Source organism: Cupressus sempervirens, chromosome 6 (genome assembly GCF_028749045.1).
Source record: "Cupressus sempervirens isolate cs-2001-9-10 chromosome 6, ASM2874904v1, whole genome shotgun sequence".
In the NCBI taxonomy this organism is placed as follows: Eukaryota; Viridiplantae; Streptophyta; class Pinopsida; order Cupressales; family Cupressaceae; genus Cupressus; species Cupressus sempervirens.
In genome coordinates, this window is record NC_143123.1 from 517,867,056 (window position 1) to 517,889,962 (window position 22,907).

General features: G+C 33.6%; 1 protein-coding gene across 2 annotated transcripts in view; it reads left to right on the top strand.

The window, feature by feature from the left end:
• The window catches only part of PGSIP6 (plant glycogenin-like starch initiation protein 6), a 91,409-nt gene extending 89,412 nt beyond the window's left edge, over nucleotides 1-1,997 (top strand). For both annotated transcript variants that reach the window (XR_016353067.1, XM_089788766.1), the window contains exons 11-12: nucleotides 1,402-1,539; nucleotides 1,679-1,997. Coding sequence is in view for 1 of the 2 variants with exons in the window: in XM_089788766.1 (XP_089644892.1) it covers nucleotides 1,402-1,504 (103 nt within the window). In the remaining variant the exon portion in view is untranslated. The remainder of the gene's footprint in view (nucleotides 1-1,401; nucleotides 1,540-1,678) is intronic.
• Nucleotides 1,998-22,907: the final 20,910 nt, after the last annotated feature.

Genomic DNA, 22,907 nt, shown 5'->3' on the forward strand with positions numbered 1-22,907 from the left:
CATCTTCTCTGTTAATTTGAAGTTTGATGTAAAATCCACTTCAGGGTGAGGCAGTTTTGATTAACTTATAACTATGGTGCGAGAACATAACTGCTTGTGATATTGCTATCAGTATTCAAGTGTGCAGTTTTTTGTGTCAAACTCATTGACCCACCATGTTTCATGAATAGTGATTCCCACAAACCCATCTCTCATGAGAATGAACACTCAGCACTCATTGGATATATAGGTGATGTTCACAGAGGTGAAGTATGGGGACTTCTTGGGAGGTCACCGAGCCCAATGCTACTCTAGTTTGAGCGCGCTTAGCTATGATTTTTTCTCCATGGTTAAACCCACTCTGCTTGCAACTGCATTTGCAAAACCTTCACCAAGTATTGTACCTTATGAACCATTCATTAGAAAGCCCCTTAAGATCATCAATTGATAAGTAGGGGATATTTTCCACGGCAACCCAAATTATGATATTGCTATCAGGATTCAACTCTGCAGTTTTTTGAATCGAACTCATTGACCCATGTTTTGTGAGTAGTGTTTCACACGAATCCATCTATCATGAGAATGAATGAAATGCTTAGCACTCGTTGGATCTAGGTGATGTTCACAAAGGTGAAGCAATGGGACTTCCGGGGAGGTCACCCATCCTAATAGTACTCCAGCTTGAGAGCACTTAACTATGAAGTCTTCTCCATGGTTAGACTCACTTTGCTTGCAACCCTATTTGCAAACCCTTCACCATGAACCATTCATTAGAAAGCTCCGTAAGCTCATCAAGTGATAAGTAGGAGATATTTTCCACAAGAAGTCAAATTGTGATATTGCTGTGGAGATGACTTTTCAAAAAACTCATTGATTGAACAATTCTTTCTGCATGAGCTGAAGGGGAAGCTTAGGTGAAATGTAATGCTACAATTCTGTTATGGTTTAGCAGGTTTCCATCTGGAGATGGTTTACGTTTGGTGAATCAAACTCTTTATTAGCTTCAACATAATTTATCAAAATCAAATGGTTTGTTTTTAAATCCACAACATAGCACAATTACAGCAGTATTGTAATGTTAGATTTCTCTTCTTGGAGAGCAGTGCTTGTGATTTGTAGTGAAGCCTAACCCATTAATTCCTTTTTGGCTTAATGTACTGTACACATTTGTGGTAGAAAACATGAATTTGCTTTACATAAGTTTTCCGATGAAGAAATTTCTGATCCTCATTTGTCTCAATTTGGCCGTATTTGATGATAAACTTGATTGCAGTTTTATCAGGGTATTGTTTTTTACCAAGATCAGTTGTTGCAATTCGTTACTTTTGGAGTTGCTAAGTTGTTACTTTAAATGTGAGAACTATATCTTGATTTTTTATTTGATCGTGCTTATAGTAATTATTGCATCTTTGTTTTGCAAAGGTTGGGTTTGATGATTGGAGGAGCCCTTGTCTTGGTGGCGTATATGACATATGCTTCAGAACATCTTGCAATTCGTTCATTTCTCAAAGGGCGCCAAGTCTGAAATCCATCTATAAACTTGATTGCAGTTTTATCAGGGTATTGTTTTTTACCAAGATCAGTTGTTGCAATTCGTTACTTTTGGAGTTGCTAAGTTGTTACTTTAAATGTGAGAACTATATCTTGATTTTTTATTTGATCGTGCTTATAGTAATTATTGCATCTTTGTTTTGCAAAGGTTGGGTTTGATGATTGGAGGAGCCCTTGTCTTGGTGGCGTATATGACATATGCTTCAGAACATCTTGCAATTCGTTCATTTCTCAAAGGGCGCCAAGTCTGAAATCCATCTACCAAATTTTTGTGTAATGGAAGTTAAACACGGAGGATCTGTTTAATGTAATTTTTAGTTCCTGCCGACGGCAGGATACTTATGCATCGATGTGATGCAAATAGCTTTTTCATCCCACCAATAGGAGGCACAGATTTTTTGCTTTTAAACATATTTGTAATGTTGACATATTTATCTATGATTTTCAAACATGAAAAAAGTTAATTATCTTTAGTGCAATTGGTTGAGAGCAAAAATAGTAAGGAGGAAAATTAATTTTCATTACAACAAATATAGATTTTTCAAACACTTTACAAATACATTGATTTATAATAAACTTTATCAATGTATTAATTACAATTTTATCTCTATCAATGCACTAATTACAACTTTATCTCTACAAGTGGATTAGCTTTTTAAAAAACAATAATTTTTTTCTTCCACCTCACAAATGAATGTCTAATCAATAATAATTATCATTATCTATTTTTCTTACCATATAGATATTTTAATCAAATATAGAGCTAAATGTTATATCCTTGCACTTGAATTTCTAATTTTTTTAAAACTTTGATTTTTTAATAAAACTACTTAAATTATGACTATTATTTCACTCTTATCAAAAAAAAATTAAACAATATTATTTTTCAATTTTATTTGATAATAGTGTTTGTAATATGTATAATTCATAAGTGTTACAATTTAAAAATTATATCATTCATTATTATTATTATTATTCATTTAAACAATTTATCATTTAGTTTAAATATATTTAAAGCTTCAATATGCATCTCAATATTAAATTAATAATTATATTTTATAACAAAAAACATACTACAGTAAATAATCACAAAAAAGGAAAAGTTCAATTCTAAAAGATATATAAACTATTATTAAGTTTTTCTTAACTATGTACGAAAATTCAATAGTTATATTTTATTTCTTTTTTATTACATTATTTTTATTCATTAACATTAAATTTATATTTATTACATCTATTTACTATTTACAAATCTACATATGAAATTATATAGATATTATTTCATAATTAAAAATTCCTTTATTCTATGAAAACATATGAGCCATCTTGCAATTCTAGGCAAAAATTAATGCATTTGCAATGCTACTTTAGAACCATGTAACCTTATTCTCACTCACCTACACCTCTACAACCATTATGCTACTGCTAGTTGTCTCTTACCAAAAAACATCAAGGTGTGCTTCCCCCTCAAACTGGCTAAGAAAGTGTCATGTGGGGATGGAAGTCACTCCAGTGGACATTTGCAAATTTTCAGCGGGTGGAAGTTTTCCTATTTCATTGACCGGGTATGCCTTATTTTGCAGTTTTTAGGCTATTTGCTAAAGTTCTATTGGGATTGGTTTCTGAAAATGGTATGTTTACTATGCTGTTGATACGAAGTGGAGCTGTGGAGCTTGTAGGGTAAGGGATTGTCAAGATGAGTTATGGTTCTTTGGTCGGCTGGCATGTTCACGAATTATTGTAGAGTAATGATATAGTGTATTTTCTGTCCATAGGGTTGGGTGTGCTTTATTTTGGCTTTACAATTTGGAACAAGCTGACTTTCATATGTATTTGGGATACCTCCTGGGAAAAAGCCAGATCTTCTCTTTCCGTCAACTTTGAATCTGTGTTTTAACTCATTCAGGTAAGTATCAAGACATCTCCAGTGAAATGTCACAACTTTGTACCTATTTTTCCTTCACTGTCTTGAGAATAACCCTACATTCATTTGAAAAATAAGCACTCGTAAATGATCTCAAAATTATCGCTGCAGAATTACGACCATTTCTCTATTGTTGTTTCAAGACGCAGTGACTAATTTCCAGGCAAAAGAGTAATTTGCAGGAACGTGGACACAATGATTGGGTGGTTAACGAGAAAACAAGACTTTCTTCTTTTATTACATTTTAAAAGATATTGTCAATTAGCTTGCGACAGTTATGGATTGGTCAAGAATTTTAATGTAAAGATTGTTCTCGTAACTAAGTTGGTTACTAGATGAATACAATAAGTAAATTAACTTTTTTTATTTTGAAGGGTATGAATTAATGTTTGATTGGTTTTCCAATATCGAAAGGTACGAATTTAATGTTTAAAAATTGATTGTTTATGTGAAAAACAATTTAATTATTCCCTAATCGTGTAGGTTAATCAATTATTGAGAAATCTTAGATAAAGCACCTAGGTTTAGAGATAATGCTGAAATATGTTATGAATTTGATGAAAGGTGGATGGTTAGCTTCTCATGTAGCATGAGGATTTTATGTGGTAATACATGCTCTATATCTCTGAACATTATCTAGATGTAAATAGTGTTATGATTTTCATAAATTCTCACGAAAGTTGGGTTCATGTGAACCTCTATTCATGAAGTATGGGTCAAAAGAGTTTAATAGAGTTTAATGCAAAACTTTTTAGTTGAATTCGATAACAATATGACAATTTGATTTGCTGTGAAATAAAAATCTCTCCTACTTATTAGCTCATGGTTTGCCTTAAATCTGATCGCTATTAGTAAACCTACAATTTTGAAGCTCTATTGATAAATGTTTGTGAACGACATTAAACCATCCACAACTTTTCGGATCTAAAACCTTTGAAGCAATTGAAAGAAAATGACACCATAACACATACACCAATATTTTGTCCTCGAGGGAAACTTGGTCAAGGGAAAAACTCTAGTGGGGATCAAATCCACAAGATAATGTACCAACACATATAAAACCTTGTTAGAAGTACAATGGGGAACACGTATTCAAGCACTCACTTGGAGCTCAGTGCTCTATTACAACAAGGTCAACAATCTTGCTTGGGACAACAATCCAATTACAACAAGGATAACTACCCAAAGAGTGAACAACAATTTACTGATGACAATAATCAACTGAAATGAATTGTTAGAAAGTATATCTATGCTAATGCAATTCTTTTGAAGTAGAACATTAGATTCCACTCATAACTATTCTTTGATCTTTGCTCTGATCCAAGTCATTTACACATCATAACAATTCTCTCATATTGATTTGAATTCACAAATGAATTCACTTACATATGCAAGTCTAAAACACATATTAGGTTGGTACAATATGAGATTTAATACTAAAATGAATTACATCGACCAATGCAATTCTATAAATGTCGACTAGAACACATGTAGAATGCCTTACAATAATAATAAACACATGAACACTCAAAATAGATAATCCCAATGATTCAAGTAAAATGTTTTTTGATTGAGTCGACCAGGAAATAAATTTCCTTCTTTTGTCCAATGAGAAAATTGACTTCCTAACCATTATTTCTCAAGCAAATATACAAAAAAATATGAATGTATGTCTATATGAAGTATCTTGAATCACAGATAAAAAAATTGCTCCATTGGAACTTTTTGATTGAAATATTGAACCACCACTCGAGACATTTCACCAGTAAATACTGATAAAAACTAGTCTACTTCAAATCCTCTATAACTTAATTGAAACAATTCACCAACACATGGGATGGAAAACATAGCATGTAAACTCTCTGAACATCCCCAAGAACATTTGAACCAAATTGTTGTCACCATCAAGATCCTATCTCCGCACTAAACAATAACAAATATCCTTGTTTGATAAATAGATATGTCAACATCAATGACAAAACATTAATGCCAATCATAAGCAATAATAATTTCAATCTCGACTAGCAACCCATAGTCTCCACCAACAATCTCCCCATTTGACATTAATGACAACATATGATATGGAAAACCTTCGATAAATAATTTAATAACTCTCTCCCAACAATGCTTTGATAACACTAATTTCACATGATTCTCTCTCTGTTTTTCACACATCTCTCTCTCTATCCCCCCCTTTGGCATCAATGAAATGTCCAACATACCCTTAACATAGCTACTCCCCAACAACTACTCCCCCTTGGGAGAAATTCCCAACAAAAACAAGACTAGATGTAGGATAAGTCAAATAAAACCATATGACTGATACATATGACATCAATTAGTTTTGAAAAAGAGAGGCCATTACCCCAAGCATACCTTTGACATATTCAAAGGCATCCTTTGGTAAGGACTTTGCAAAGATGTCAACAATTTGTTCCTTAGTAGTCACATTCCCAACTTTACTTCTTTCTTATCCACCACCTCTCTTAAGAAATGTTATTTGATTGAAATATGGCTAGTCCTTGAATGTGATATAGGGTTCTTTGAAATGTTAATAACACTTGAATTGTCATAATGAATAGTAACTAATTCATCATAAATAACTGTGATATCCTTCAATATTTGCTTCATCCATAAAACTTGTGTGCAATTAATAACAACATATTCAACTTTGCCAATAGATTGCGAAGTACAATCTTGATTTTTACTCAACCATGAAACTAATCTTCCCAAGAAAAATGCTTCTCCACTAGTGCTCTTTATGTCACCAATATTACCCTCCGAATCATATTAGTGTAAACATGAAGTGTGAAATTATCAGCTCATAATCCTTTGTTACTTTTAGATATCTAAATATTCTTTTGATAGTAGCCACATGTGATTCCCTTAGATCAACTTGATATCTAACAACAATTCTGATTGCATTATAGATATGCCAGGTCTTGTATGAGTTAGATATTGCAAACCTCCAATCATACATATGTATCTTGTTCGATTAGTTCTCTTAGATTCATCATCCTTTGTCAACTTACAACTTGTAACCATCATGTTCCAACTAACTTTGTGTCTTCCATCCCAAATTTCTTTAAGAATTCTTGCACATACTTGCTTTGAGATATGCAAATTTTGGTCTCAGTTTGAGTAATTTACAAACCAAGCAAGAACCTCATTTCACCTATCATAGACATCTCAAATTGCTTTTGCATCTCACTAGAAAAATATGAACTAGTCTCATCATTTCCATAAAAAATGATGTCATCCACAAAGATTTCAACAATCAAAATGCACTCAAAATGAAATTTGACTATAAACTACCATTTGCAATAGCTTTATTGACTCCAAGCTTCAAAAAATATTTATCGAATCTTGCATACCAGGTTCTAGGGACTTGCTTTAGTCCATATAAAATTTTCTTCACTCGACAATGTGTCCTTTTGATTATCAACAACAAATCCATTCGGTTGTTCAACATAGACTTCTTCTTCAAGATCTCCATATAGAAATGCCTATTTAACATCCATTTGATATACCTTGAAATTCATGTAAGGAACATAAGCAAGAAACAATCCACCAACTTCAATTCTGGTAATATGTGCAAATATCCTATTGAAATCTATACCTTCCATCTATGAACATCCTTTGCAACCAATCTAGCTTTATTTCTGACCCCTTCACCTTTCTTATTCAATTTATTCCAAAAAACCCATTTAGTTTTGATGACATTTTTTCTTTAGGCCTGGGAACTAAAATCCATGTCTTGTTATTTTCAATCTAATTAAGTTCTCCTGCCATAACTATAATCCGATTATTATCTTTGCAAGCTTCATTAACATTTTTAGGTTTAACTTGTGAGATCAAACAAATTTTATCTCTAATTATTTTTCCTTTAGACTCCTTGATTTCTATCACCATTAATCTGATCCTCAATATGATTAAGCTTTACATACCTTGGAGACTTTAGAGCATGAAATTATTTGACCTCAATTCCATTGTCAATCTCTTCAATCGAGCCTTCCTAAACAATATTCTAATTTTATTTTTGCTCTTTTTTGATCTATAACTGATCATCTTCTTCATCATTTGAATCATTGCTACACATCCTTTTTTATACATGAAATCTTTCATCAACTTTCACATTAGTACTCTCAACAAATTTCTTTAGCATTTGATTATAGCATCAATAGACTTTTCTTTTAGTAGAATAACCCAGAAATCTTCCTTCATCACTTCTAGCATCAAATTTTCCTATATAAAAATCTCTATCAATGTAGTATTTGCGTCAAAAAATTCTGAAATACTTAACTGAAGGAACATGTCCGTGCCACATTCATAAGGTGTCTTACTAGTACCATGTCTCAACTAAACTCTGTTCAATGTGTAGACTATAGTAGCAACAACTTTTCTCTAATACATTTGTAGTGCTTTTCTTTCCAACATCACAGTCCTTGTAGTATCAAGGATTATTCTATTCCTTCCCTCTACTATTCCATTTTGTTGAGGGGTTCAGGGGTACACACATTTCTCCTATTCCATGCTCTTTAGAGTAAGTATAGAATTATTTGGAAGTGAACTCTCCACCATGATATAATCACGTATTGAATTATCTGGAAGTCAACTCTCCACCATGATATAATCTCAACCATTTCATCTTCATTCTAGTCTTACTCTCAATTTTAGCTTTGAATATCTTGAATTTGTCAAAGGTTTCTGACTTTCCCTTCAAAAATGAAAGCCACATCATTTTAGAATAATCATCCTAAAATGAAGTATATCTCGCCATAACAAGTCGTCTTATCCAAACCACATAAATATGTATGAACCAAATCTAAACTTCTAGTAGAAAAATGTCTCATTTTTATAAGTATCTCTAGTCTACTTTCCCATAGTACATTCCTTGCATAATGTGTTATTAGGCTTTGTCAACTTTGGTAAATCTCTCACAACATTAGTAGTAGTGACCTTCATAATGTTATCAAGATTCACAAGACATAATACCTTACCTTATGCCATAACCAATTATCATCATTTTTTGCAACGAAACATATATTCTCTAATCCATTCAAATGAAAAATATTATCTCTAGTCTTTGTTCTAGATGCAATCTCAAGTCCTAAATCATTTGTGGTGGTGCACATTCCATCCTTGAATTATAAATTCTAACCATTGTCAATCATATGCTCACTTGTACAAAATCTACTAGTTAACACAACTAGCTTTAACAAACATTTTGTTACAACCACCTTAACTATTAAGGAAATGATAAAAAACCATACAATATCATACATTGATGCATACACCAATAAAACATATATTTTTATGTGGAAACCCCTAGTGTGAGGGTGAAAACCATAGTGGGAGTAATCTACCCACTAGCCTTTCCTTGCAAGTAAAAGGGTGAAAATTATAGTGGGAGTAATATACCCACTAGCCTTTCCTTGCAAGTAAAAGGGTGCCCTATTGAAGGCTTACATCTATTCCTTCTGAGAATGCATCCTGCTAGGAATGCCTGTAACCTATTAGGATTGCAAAGTCCTATCAAGACTACCTTGTTGGAGGATTTCAATATCTTTCTAAGAGATACTTGTTAGAAAGTAAAGTCTACCAAGATAACTGAGAAGGGGAGGGGAGGCGGGGGGTGAATCGATTATCCAATTATTAAAACATTTATTGACCTTATTAATCCTTAGCCATGTGAACAATATAATCAACAACCATATGAAGATACACATGCACAATAACATCGGATATGTTATCTAGGGAAACCCTTGATTAGAGGGAAAACCCCGCTGGGGATGGTACCCATAAATGATGTACTAATATAAAAGTTCCTTGTAGGAGGATGGAATCTGTTAGGAGCTGTATATGAGCAATGTTAGTATGCTAATAGAAACCAAATTTAAATAAAGCTTCTACAAGCTAAACAAAATTCATAAACTTCAAGATAGACTAAGATGAGCTCTCAATTGAGAATATGAGCCATTAATGGGCTCTCTCAATGAGAAGCTCTCTTGTTGAGTGGATTTGTCTACATAAATAGGATGTATGCTCAAGCTTATGCTTCAAAAAGGGCTTCAAATGGAGTTGGAATTTGGGTGTGAGTGTATGGTTTTGATGTAAAATGGCTTCTTAGAATGGCATTATGACTTTACTTCATGGATTGTGTTAAAATGGCTTGGAAGAGGATTCCTTAAATAGGCAAAAGGCTTGAGGGAGGGAGGGCTAAGATGCAAGGATGGGGAAAAGCTCATGGAAGGTTTAGATTGAATGAGAGGAGAGCACATGGATTGTGCTTCCTTACAGCCAATCGGGAGTGACACATGTCACAGGGTCATTGTTTAGAGCAAGAGGGGTTGAGGGGTCAACAAAGGAGGCTCAAAGCTCATAAAGACCCTCATAATGGCTTGTAAGAGAAATGAATGGACTTGTAAGAGTCATTTATGGCTTTGTGAGCTTCATAAAGTTTTATGGTTGGGATATTTGTGAGAGAGTTGAGATATTTTGACTTGGGTTGGATTAAGAAAGTCTTAAGCTTGACTTAGAAATGTGCAAATAATTAAGGCTTGGATTAGGCTTGGGTTAAGATTAGATTAGGCTTGTTAGAGATGGGCAAGTGGATGACAATAAATGAAGGTGGGTGAAGGAGCAGATATTTGTTGGCTTTGGCTTGGGTTAGCAAGTCTTAACCCATGTTTAGGAAATGTGACAAGGTTAGGAGGGGATTAGGATTAGGATTAAAGATAAGGATTGACATCTTCTAGAAGAGTCTAGGCTTTGGATGAGGATGAAGACTTTCTAGAAGAGTCTAGAACTTCCTAGGATGAGGATAAATAAGGTTTTTAGGAAATAAATAAAGTTTTATTTATTTCAAGGGTTTGGGTTGAGGAGATATTTATTAAAATATTTTTAATAAACATGAAGATTAATATTTAATCTTAATTAAATATTTTGAGTTGGGATTAGGGGTAAGAAATGATGGGATTAGCCTTTAATCGAAATTAAAGAAGGATTAGAAGATTTTGGAAGAGGTTAGTGGTCTTAAGGAAATTGGCCAAGTTTTGGGCAAAAAATAAATAAATTATTTATTTTGGGATTTTTGGTCAATTTATTAATTAAATAATTAATAAATAAGGAAATAATGTTTAAATAAGATTTAAACATTTTTGGGAGGGATTCCTTAATTAAATATTTTTAATTAAGATAAAGGGATTTAATGGCATAAAAATAAATAAATTAAATAAATAAATAATTAATTAATAAATGATGATGTCATCAGGGACTTTTTTCAAAAAATAAAAATACTTTATTTTCTAAAGGATTTTTAGGTGTCTACAGGAGCTAATGAAATACATCTAGTACATATCAGTCCCTGGTAGGAGACTTTGAATCCTTGTTAGGAGATTCCAACCCTATTAGGAGTTGTGCCAACCCGCTTAGGAGTTGTAGAAGGCATAAGGACCCACTGTTCGAACAACTTTAGGGGAAAGACCACCGAAGTCACTGTCCAACTGGCCTCCATATTATTCCTTTCATAATAATAGAAATGAATGATCTCAAACTCTTCTGTCCTCTTGATCAGACCAATCCTCTTCTGATCTCAATACCAGATCACCAACCTCACATTTAATAATCCCTTAGATCGCTTACTCACATTTACCAAATACTTCACATATCACACTTGAACATAGACTTTCTTACATGTCACATTTCACTACAAGGAAAATAACCTTCCTTTATACCATATCCTTAAAATAATTCCTTGAGTCAGTCTTGAGGATTTCCCAATTAAATATAATAGGAGCTCATTAAGATATTGCAAAACATTACATCTTTTCACAATTAAAAATTATTGTTGGTTCACAGTCTTTACAAATTTTTATATATGTGACCTCTTGCGCACTCGCTAACATCATCATTAGGTTGTCTACTATCACTATTTAACTACGCTCATCATGATTCTATCCTAGTTAAGAGATACAATCCAAACATTAAAAACCACTTATCAGTTACCCTATTTGCACATTGTCCTTTGTAATTCTTAAATAACTCTCACATGTCTTTGACTCTCTGTACACACACTTATCCACTTCATCAGGACACAATATAGAATATGTTCTCATTTGCACATAACTTGATCATCAATATGCATTTTGTACAACCTCGTTCTTATTCTGCTACTTTTTCAGTCTTCACAGAAACAATACTATGTTGACATCGATGACAAACACATTCATGAATGTAGCATGTCAATCTTGTTATCCATCTATCCAATGCTTAGGATACTCCCCCAAAGGAATACAATCTACATTCATGCTAACAATCTCCCCCTTTGGCATTTATGACAACATAGATAAAAAATATCTAAGTTCCAAGAATACCAAATCAAACTTTGTTGCTACTACTGCTGCTCTCTTCTTTTCAAATCCTCATCATCAATCAAATTTAAAGCTCACAGGAACACTATTCTTTTTGTGCTTTCTCACTCTTAGGATCTATATTAGTTATTCACACTCTAACTCACAGGAACAAATCTCCATTCTTATCTAATTTACATGGATGGAAATTAGTTATTCACAACTTCTCCTATTGATATCAATCAATCAATCTAGGAACAATTCTCCCCCATACATACCTATTTCATGTACACAATCTCTCTCCCATTATGTTAGAGAGCTTATTTTCCATCTACAACACTTCTCCCCCATAAATAGGACATACTTTTCATGCAATCTCTCCCCCATTGACATCAATGACAAAGGCTTCATTATGTCAATCATCTGCTCCAAGTCTTCAACTAACTCAAGTGTCCAAAGACACAATTCTACACCAACTACTAAAAGTCCTTGATGACTCTGCTCATTACAAATACTCCACCATACAGGAAGCATCAACATCCAATCTAGATAAACAATAGTGCTCTGTACCACTGGAGTGATGCACGTTCTGAATCATCTACTCAGAAGTAGGTAGGGGCATAATCCCAAGCATACTTCACGAATATTCAAATGTATCTTTATGTAAAGGCTTCGTAAAGATATCTATAATATGTTCTCTTGTACTCATATATTCTAACCTGATTTCTTTCTCTGCAACTTTCTATCTCATTACATGATACTTAATAGATATATGCTTAGTCTTGGAATGCAACACAAAATTCTTAGACATACTTACTATACTTGTGTTATCACAATCAATGATAACGGGTTTTAAAATTCTATCCCAATGTCCTTCAACATTTTCTTCATCCACATGATTTGATTACAATTGTTTGCTATTGCTACATACTCTGCTTTTGTTGTACTTTGTGAGATACAACCTTGTTTCTTGCTTAGCCAAGAAACCAATCTTCCTTCAAGGAAAAATGCTCCAACGCTGGTGCTCTTTCTATTATCCATACTGCCTGCTTAATCTACATCAGTATATGCACACAAAGTAAAATCGCTTGATCTATCATACCATAAATCCAAATTAGATGTACCCTTCAAATATTTGAATATTCTCTTTACTACTGCACAATGTGCTTCTTTAGGATCTGCTTGAGATCTTGCTACTATCCCAACTACATTTTCTATATCTAGCCTAGTGCGAGTCAGATATTGCAAACCTCCAATCATAGATCTATACTTTTTCTGCTCAACTATAGGTATCTCATCTTTTATAGATAACTTGTGACTAGTTATCATAGGTGTACCAACATGCTTACAACTTTCCAAGACAAATCTTTTCAACAAGTCCTTCAAATAGTTAGCTTGTGATATGAAAATACCATCAATGTTTTGCACAATTTGTAGAACCAAGAAGTATTTCATCTCACCAATTAAACCCATTTGAAATTCATTCTCATTCAAAAATATCACAATAATAAATAATCTACTCTCAATTTATTTCAAATACAAATTACTATTTTCCGTATCTTTAGCAAATCCCAACTTTGCCAAATATTTCTAGTCTTGCATACCAGGTTCTAGGTGCTTGTTTTAGGCTATACAATTCTTTCTTCAATCTAAATACCATGTCTTTTTCTTTTGTCAAAGGAAATCCTTCAAGATGCTCAATGTAGACTTCCTCTTCAAGTTCTCCATTCATAAATGCTGACTTTACATCCATCTGATACGCTTTGAACTTCTTACTTGTTGCATAATCCAAGAACATTCTTACTACTTCAAGTTTGGAAACAGGGGCAAATGTCTCTATACAATCTATACCTTCTTTCTATGAATATTATTTGCATACTGATATTTCTTTATTCCTCACAACCTAACCTTGTTCATTCATCTTGTTTCTGAAAACCCATTTAGTTCCTATAACATTCTTGTCTTTAGGTCTAGGAACCAATTTCCATGTTTCATTCTTCACAATATGATCTAGCTCTTCCCTCATTTCTTGAATCTAATGACCATACTTGCATGCCTTATCTATATTCTTTGGTTCAACTTGAGAAATGAAATATAGTTCTTCATGTACTTTTTTTCTTGTCATAACTCCTTTTTCTTTGCTTCCAATGATCTGATTAGCAGGGTGATTCCTTGTCATATTCCTATTTGGTGTAGGCATTGTTGTTTAACTCTTACTTCTTCTCTAGGTACAGATCTTGGTTCTCTTTGTTCAATGATTTGAACATCATTTTGCAAATCATTGTTAGTCCCAAAGAAAATTTCAATATTTTCATGGTTAGCCTTAAGATCAATAATAGTCACTAAAGCTATCTCTTCTATGACTTCCTCTTCCTTAACCAATCCAAGTTCATCAACTTCATTATTGCTACCATTCAAGAATATTTCTATAATTGCTTTAAATTCTTCATCGTCATCATAAATCGAATCCTTTCTAGTTTTCCTTACTCAGGATATCTGGATTAAAAATGACCAAATTCTTTACACATGCAAAAAACAAAATTTTTCATTCCTTATGACTCTCTTTTCATAAGTAGAGCAATTCCTTCTTCAATATTCTTGTCTTCTTTGGATCTAGATCTATCTTTACTTGTGCTTGCATTAGTAGGTTTATTCTTTTGTATGCAACAAAAAGATCCTGCATCTAGAAACTCAATGTTCTATTTTGTACATAATTCTGATATATCACCAAGGAAATCCATCTTTTGAATATCAAAATTATCTCTCTTACATTTGGGACTTTCTTTTCTGAAGTGACCTTCCATTGATCTCCTTAAGCTATTAATTTTTTTCTTTAAGGACTTGATTCTCTGATACAAATTATTAGAAAGTAAAGTCCACCAAGATAACTGAGAAGGAGTTGAGGGGGGGGGGGGGGGGTGAATCAGTTATCCAACTATTAAAACATTTATCAACCTTTTTAATCATTAACCATGTGAACAATATAATCAACAACCATAAGAAGATACACATACACAATAACAATAGATATGTTAAGTAGGGAAACCCTTGTTCAGAGGGAAAACTCCAATGGTGATGGTACCCAAAAATGATGTATTAATATAGAAGTTCCTTGTAAGAGGATGACCTCTATTAGGAGCCAATGAAATACATTCAATACATATCAATTCTTGTTAGGAGACTTTGAATCCATGTTAGGAGATTTTGATCTTGTTAGGAGTTGTAGAAGGCAGAATGACCCATTGTCCAAACAACTTTAGGGGAAAGACCATCTAACACACTGTCCAACTAGCCTATGTATTATTCCTTTCAGAATAATAGAAATGAATGATCTCAAACTCCTCTATTCTCTTGACTAGACCAATCCTCTTTTGATCTCAATACCAAATCACCAACCTCACATCCAATAATCGCTTGGATTGCTTACTTGCATTTACCAAATATCTCACATATCAAACTTGAACATACACTTGCTTACACATCATATTTTGCCACAAGAAAAATAACCTTCATTTATACGATATCCTTAAGATAATTCCTTGAGTCAGACTTGAGCCTTTCCCAATTAATTATAATAGGACCTCATTAAGATATTACAAAATATTACATCTTTTCACAATTACAAATCAACGTCGGCTCACAATCTTTACAAATTTTTACATGTGTGACCTTTGACCTCACGCACTTCCTAATATCATCATCAGGCTATCTATTGACATTGTCTAACTACACTCATTATGATTCTATCCCAGTTAAGAGATACACTCCAAACATTAAAAACCACTTATGAGGTACTCTATTTGTACACTGGGTGGAAGCACAAACCTGTGTCACCTTTGGTGATATCGGTAGGGGTTTCGGCCGGAATGTTTTTGACCGAACAAACATGGCACTTATCGATGTTGATGTGGCAGTAAGTTTTCTGACCAAAACACTTTCGGCCAGAAGTGTTTCAGCCGTAACCCTTTTGGTTTTATAAATAACTAAAAATTTCTCTCGGCAGTCATTTTCACTATTCATGTCACTGTAGCGGCTAGCAGGTAGTTAGTGTTTCAGTTGTAACAGGTAGGTGAATTTTTTTATTTTTTTATTTTTAAAATATTTTTTAGTTATTACATGATAATATTAATTAAATGAATTTTTTAAAGTGTTTTATTAATTAAATTAATTATAGTTTAAGTGTTTTTTTAGTAGTTGATAATAAAACATTAGTTACATTTTACAAAATATTAACATAGTAAACATTTTACAAAATATTAACATAGTAAACATTTTACAAAATATTAGCATAGAGTTTAGTAGTTGATAGTAAAAAAATAGTTACATTTTACAAAACATTAACATAGTAAATATTAACAAAAAACCTATTAGTTACATTTTAGAAAACATTAACATAGTAAACATTAATGTTCAACAAACCTATTAGTTACATTTTAGAAAACATTAACATAGTAAACATTAATGTTCAACAAATCTATTAGTTACATTTTAGAAAACATTAACATAGTAAAGATTAACAACAAACCTATTGGTTACATTTTACAAAAAAAACATGAACATAGTAAACATTAACAAAAAACCTATTAGTTATATTTTACAAAACATTAACATAGTAAACCTATATGTCCTAAATAACATTCCATTTTACAAACCTTTTAGTTACATTTTAGAAAACATTAACATAGTATACCTATATGTCCTAAATAAAATTACATTTTACAAACCTATTAGTTACATTTTAGAAAATATTAACATAGTAAACCTAGATGTAAGTTAAATAACATACATGCATATTTTTTATTCACATACATGAGCTAGATGTGCATATTTGAGCTAGATGTTCACATACATGAGCTAGATGTACTAAATAACATGTGCATATTTTTAGTTACATTCAACTTTGTACATATTTATATATGTACATGTTTTAAATTAAATTTAACTTTTAGTTTTATATGTACTTATGTATGTATATCTTAACTCTGCATTTATAGATATCTAGATCTTTGCATATATCATTATGGCATCCAGTATTGGTGGAGCACCTACGTCCTTAGGGGAGGCTAGTGTTCATGGAGGGGGTCCTAGTGCTAAGTGTTAGGATAAACCACGGACAGAAATAAAAACTACATGCAAATATAACCAATAATAGAAAATAATAGATCACACAGAAATGAACACAAGACACCAAGATTTAACATGGTTCACCCAATCCCTGGGCTACGTCCACCAAACTACAAGTCTAATATTATTACAATCCAGTGATTACAACCTGATTACAATCCGTAATCTCGTATAGCTCAATACCACCGCAAGAAGAAATTTTGCATCACAACATAATGAAAATACTTAACCCTAAACCCTTTTATACAAGTATTTTATGCTATTTTAGGGTTACAACATGTCAGCCATATGTCGGCCATATGTACAGTACTTTTCTAATCAGTCACCATAATCTAACATTCTCCCACTTGGGGACTGATCAGGCTCCACACTAAACAACAATCTCCCACTTGGAGACTGATCCTGTAGCAATACCACTACCACATGGGGCTCCCATTGGATCAAACCACCCTGGACTCTGCTGTTCTTTGATTCATGTTCACTCTAAAAGACCAACCAAAGCTGAAGAGGAGTTCAGCTTCTCCCTTGTTACAACCTTTGTCAACATATCTGCTGGATTGTCATTTGTATGGATCTTCTCCAGCTTTAGCTAGCCATCCTCCAAAACTGATCGAATGAAATGGTACCACAGCTGTATGTGTTTGGTCTTAGAATGCAGAGCTAAATTCTTCGCAAGATGAATGGCACTCTGACTATCTGTGAACAAATAATTATTTGTCTGAGGATGTCCCAATTCTTCTAAGAAGAACTGAAGCCATATCATCTCCTTGGATTCCTCTGTAGCAACAACATACTCTGCCTCTGTAGTGGATAGAGCATTAATTTGTTGTAACTTAAAAACCCAGCTCACAGCTACCCCACCAATAGTAAAGACATAACCTGTAGTACTCCACCTAGTATCAATATCCCCTACCAAATCTGAGTCAACATAGCCCTGTAAATCAGGAGTAGAGCCCCCAAAGTGTAAACACTTATTGGATGTTCCTCTCAAATATCTGAGAATCCACTTGAAAACATTCCAATACTCAAATCCTGGATGACTCATATACCTGCTAACGACTCCCACTGCATGTGCAATATCTGGCCTAGTACATACCATAGCATACATCAAGCTACCTACAACTGAAGCATAGGGTACCTTAGACATCTTATCCTCCTCTTCTTGTGTCTTAGGATACATCTCCTTAGTCAATTTCAAATGACCAGGTAAAGGTGTGCTGACAACTTTAGCATTCTCCATGCTAAAACGTTGCAACACCTTCTCAACATAATCAGCCTGAGATAGCGTTAATGTTTTGTTCTTCCTATCTCTGCAAATCTTCATACCAAGGATTTGTTTTGTTGCCTCCAAATCCTTCATAAAAAATGCATGTGCTAATTGGCGTTTTAGCCCCATAATATAATCCATGTTAGACCCAGCTACAAGCATATCATCAACATATAAACATAAAATAATGTAGCTATCATCATCCAATCTCTTAAAATAAACACAGTAATATGAATGACACCTATTATATCCATGCTCATGCATAAAAATGTCAATTTTTAGATACCATTGCCGAGGTGCTTGCTTCAAGCCATATAAACTATTCTTCAATTTACACACTAAGTTCTCCTTACCTTTGACCTCAAAATGCTGTGGTTGAGCCATATATATTTCTTCATCCAAATCACCATGAAGAAAGGCTATTTTAACATCCAACTTCTCTAAATGCAAATCTTTAGTAGCCACAAGACTTAAAACAGTACGAATAAAAGTCATTTTAACAACAGGAGAAAATATCTCATCAAAATCAATTCTCTTTTTCTGTGCAAATCCTTTTACAACTAACCTGGCCTTAAATATTTTCTGACCTCCTTCCTCTTCTTTCAACCTATAAACCCACTTATTCTGTAAAGCCTTTTTACCTACAGCGAACTTGCATAGATCCCATGTCTTATTCTTCAGCGAAGAGTCCATTTCATCTTTCATTGTAGACTCCCACTGAATCTTAGTATTCACCTGCACAGCTTCATCATAACTTTCAGGTTCACCAACATTAGTAAGTAAAATAGAATACAAAGAGGGAGAAAATCTTTGTGGAGGTCTAATTTGCCTCGTTTCCTGTCTAACATTCACCGGTCTGTGTAGTATTTTTTTGTTGCAGTTGTTACACATCATGAGGAATGGCTAGAACATCAGCTTTTGGAGTATCATCTAGCACTACATAATCATCTTCTTTCTTCTCATGTTGCTACAATAGATCTTTGTACAACACTTTCTCATTGAATATGACATTTTGACTTCTAACAATTTTAAGATTTTCAAAATCCCAAAGCCTATAACCAAATTCATTAATGCCATATCTAACAAAGACACATTTCTTTGATTTAGCTTCTAGCTTGGTTCTATTTTTAGAGTCTATATGAGCAAAAGCTTCAAAACCAAAGATCTTGAGAGAAGAATAAGTCACCTTCTCACCAATCCATGCCTCCTCTGGAATACCATAGCCCAAAGGAGTAGAGGGACGTCTATTAATCAAATATACTGTAGTATTGATAGCCTCTGCCCACATGTGTAAGGGCAACCCAACATGCAACCTCATGCTCCTTGCGTGCTCCATTATAGTCCTATTCATGCGTTCAGCCACTCCATTTTCCTACAGAGTCCTTGGAATAGTTTTCTATCTAAGAATACCATTAGTGGAGCAATAATCTTCAAATTCATGACTGCAATACTCACCACCATTATCAGATATGAGACATTTTAATTTCTTACTAGTCTCATTTTCAACCAAGCATTTCCATTTCTTAAAAGTTTGAAATACATCAGATTTTTGTCTAAAGAAATAAACCCATACTTTTCTAGTTGCGTCATCAATAAATGTAACATAATAATGAAAGCCACCAAGGGAAGATACCTAAGCTGGTCCCCATACATTTGTATGCATAAGCTCTAATTTCTCCTTTTTGTTTTCCTTCCGAGTCTTTACAAAACTCACTCTCTTTTTTTTTCCATACACACAACTTTCACAGAAATCCATATTAACGCATTTTAGACCTGGTAAAATTTTCTTTGAGTGAAGTACTTTCATACATTTCTCACTCATATGCCCAAGTTTGTTGTGCCACAGTGCTGTATTAGAATTTATAGCAACTATTTGTTCTCCCTGCTCAACTACAACTATTATTCCTAAACATTCATTTTTCTCTGAAACAATCAAAGTAGAAGGAACAATATGACCTATACAAATATATAAGGTGCCTACTTTCACACCTTTTGCTACTACGAGGGAACATTTTGAAACCTTCCAATTTTTATCATTAAAAGTAACTACACAATCCTCATCACCGAGTTGCCCTGCTAAAATTAAATTCCTACTTAGCCTTGGAACATGTCTTACCTCATGTAGTAGCCAATGATTCCCATTCTACAACTTAATCTTAATTTTTCCCTTTCCAACAATCTGATAGGGTTCATTATCTCCCAAATAAATAAGCCCAAAATCCCCTTGGACATAATCAATGAAATAACCTCTATGAGGTGTAGCATGAAATGAAGCACCAGAATCTAAAACCCATGAATCATCAACACTTTCTAAAGACAGAAGCAAACCATCGTCTTTGGATTTGTTACTTACCACATTTGCCTCCTTGTCTCCATCTGATTTATCTCCTTCATTTTTCTTTCGATTCCAACAATCTTTCTTTTTGTGCCCTGGTTTCCCATAGTACCAGCAATCTTTTGGTCCTCTCGATTGAGACCTCTTCCCCTTTTACTTTCCTCTTGATTTCTCACAATTTCTAGAATTACTTCCTCTCTCAGTCGTTCTGCCCCTGCTTTGTGCATTCAAAGCACTTCCTGATGTAGATCCACTTGAGGATTTCCTACGAGTTTCCTCACTCAAAACAACACTGATCACATCATCATATTTTAGGGTACTAGATCTAGGAATAGAATTATTCACCGCCATTACCAAGCCATTCCAACTTTCAGGCAAAGAACACAAAATCAAGAGAGCCCTAATTTCTTCATCAAAATTTATACCCACAGAAGATAACTGACTAGTAATAGTATTAAACTCATTTAAATTATCTGCAACAGATCCACCTTCTACTATTTTCATATTAAATAAATGCTTCATTAGAAATACCTTGTTTGAAGCGGAGGGCTTTTCACATAGTGTCACTAGGGTTTTCATCAACTCTTTTGTCATCTTTGCTTTGTAATATTAAATGCCACCGATGGTGCCAAGCATAATCGAATGCTTTCGAGTGCCTTTCTATCCAAAAGATCCCATTCAACATTTCACATAGATCCCTAATTCTTGGCTTTTCCTTCCAACAGTTTCCATAAATCCTTCTGATACATATAGTCTTCCATTTGCATCTTCCATAACTGGAAGTTCTACCCATTAAACCTATCAACCCTCAGTTTACCCTCATCTACCATTGATCCCACTCAACTGTGAGACTCCCACTCAACTATGAAACTTTCCTGCAGAGGATAACTAAAAAAAAACTAGGCTTTGATACCACTTGTTAGGATAAACCATAGACATAAATAAAAAATACATGCAAATATAACCAATAACAAAAAATAATAGATCACACAGAAATGAACACAAGGCACCAAGATTTAACGTGGTTCACCCAATCCTTGGGCTATGTCCACCAAACTGCAAGTCCAATATTATTACAATCCAGTGATTACAACCTGATTACAATTTGTAATCCCTTACAGATCAATATCGCTACAAGAAACAATTTTGCATCAAAACATAATGAAAATACCTAACCCTAAAACCTTTTATACAATTATTTTATGCCATTTTAGGGTTACAACATGTCGGCCATATGTACAACACTTTTTTGATTAGTCACCATAATCTAACACTAAGTTAGGCATAACACGTAGATCGACATCATCTACTGAGGAGAGACAATGTCTATTTATAGGTACTATTTCTAGATTATCTCGTGCTCTCGAGTATCTTGATTCTACATTGTTAGCTTCTACCTATATTCATAAAAATAACAATGGATTTTTCTTCTCTCTCAACAAAAATCTTCTCTCTTTCCTTTACAGTCAACTTCAAAGATGAATTCAAAGTGATCTTTAAATCATGTTCATTTTTCATGGATGGAAACACTAAAAGTTATCTCAAGCTACAACTATAAAATTGAATTGCATAGTGAGCATAGTCACAAGACACCTATGATTACCTATTCGTAGTTGCGTATACTTGTGGGCCAACTCATCCATATGTAAGTCTACATCTAGACATGTAATCTTGCATTCTTCAACCACATTCTTCCACTTCTCTATGTGTGCATGTCATGTCATATTCAATCATTCCCTTGTTCCATCACATCAATAGTGATTAGGTCACGACCATCAAAATTCCATGTCTTTCTTCGCTTTTCTTTAATGAATGCTATAAGAGTCTATTAGTGGTTTCTCTTGTAATTATTCATTACTTCTTTTTAACTGGTTTCCAATAAGTGAAAACACTTCATACTTACTCAATACTTGAGTTCTCTACTCAATATTTTTCACAGTTAATCTAGTCAATGTAGTTTGGTCCAAAAAGCTTCCCCTTTGGAATTGATGGAAAACCCTTTATACTTAGATGTATCTCTCATAGCTTAACAAGACTTACAATGGTTCACAAGTGTAAGCTAACCTATTTTCATGCTGATTGTCTATGGCCTTAGACTTTTCAAGTCTACTCCCCCTTGCTTATTGCTTCCTTTTATGTTCTCATTTTTATCTCATCAATTATATTCTTTTCTTGTTGTCTCCCCCCTACCTATTTGCATTTGCCTAGGTCTCTTCTTTTTGCTCCTCATTTCTTATTTTCCCCCTTTGCTTGAGATATCTTCTCCCTCTTTACTTCTAGTTACTTCTCCACGATTTTTTCTTGTTACTTCTCCATCTTCTTATTCTTGTTACTTGACTCCTCCTTTTTTTTTTGTCATAAATGACGATGGGGGGT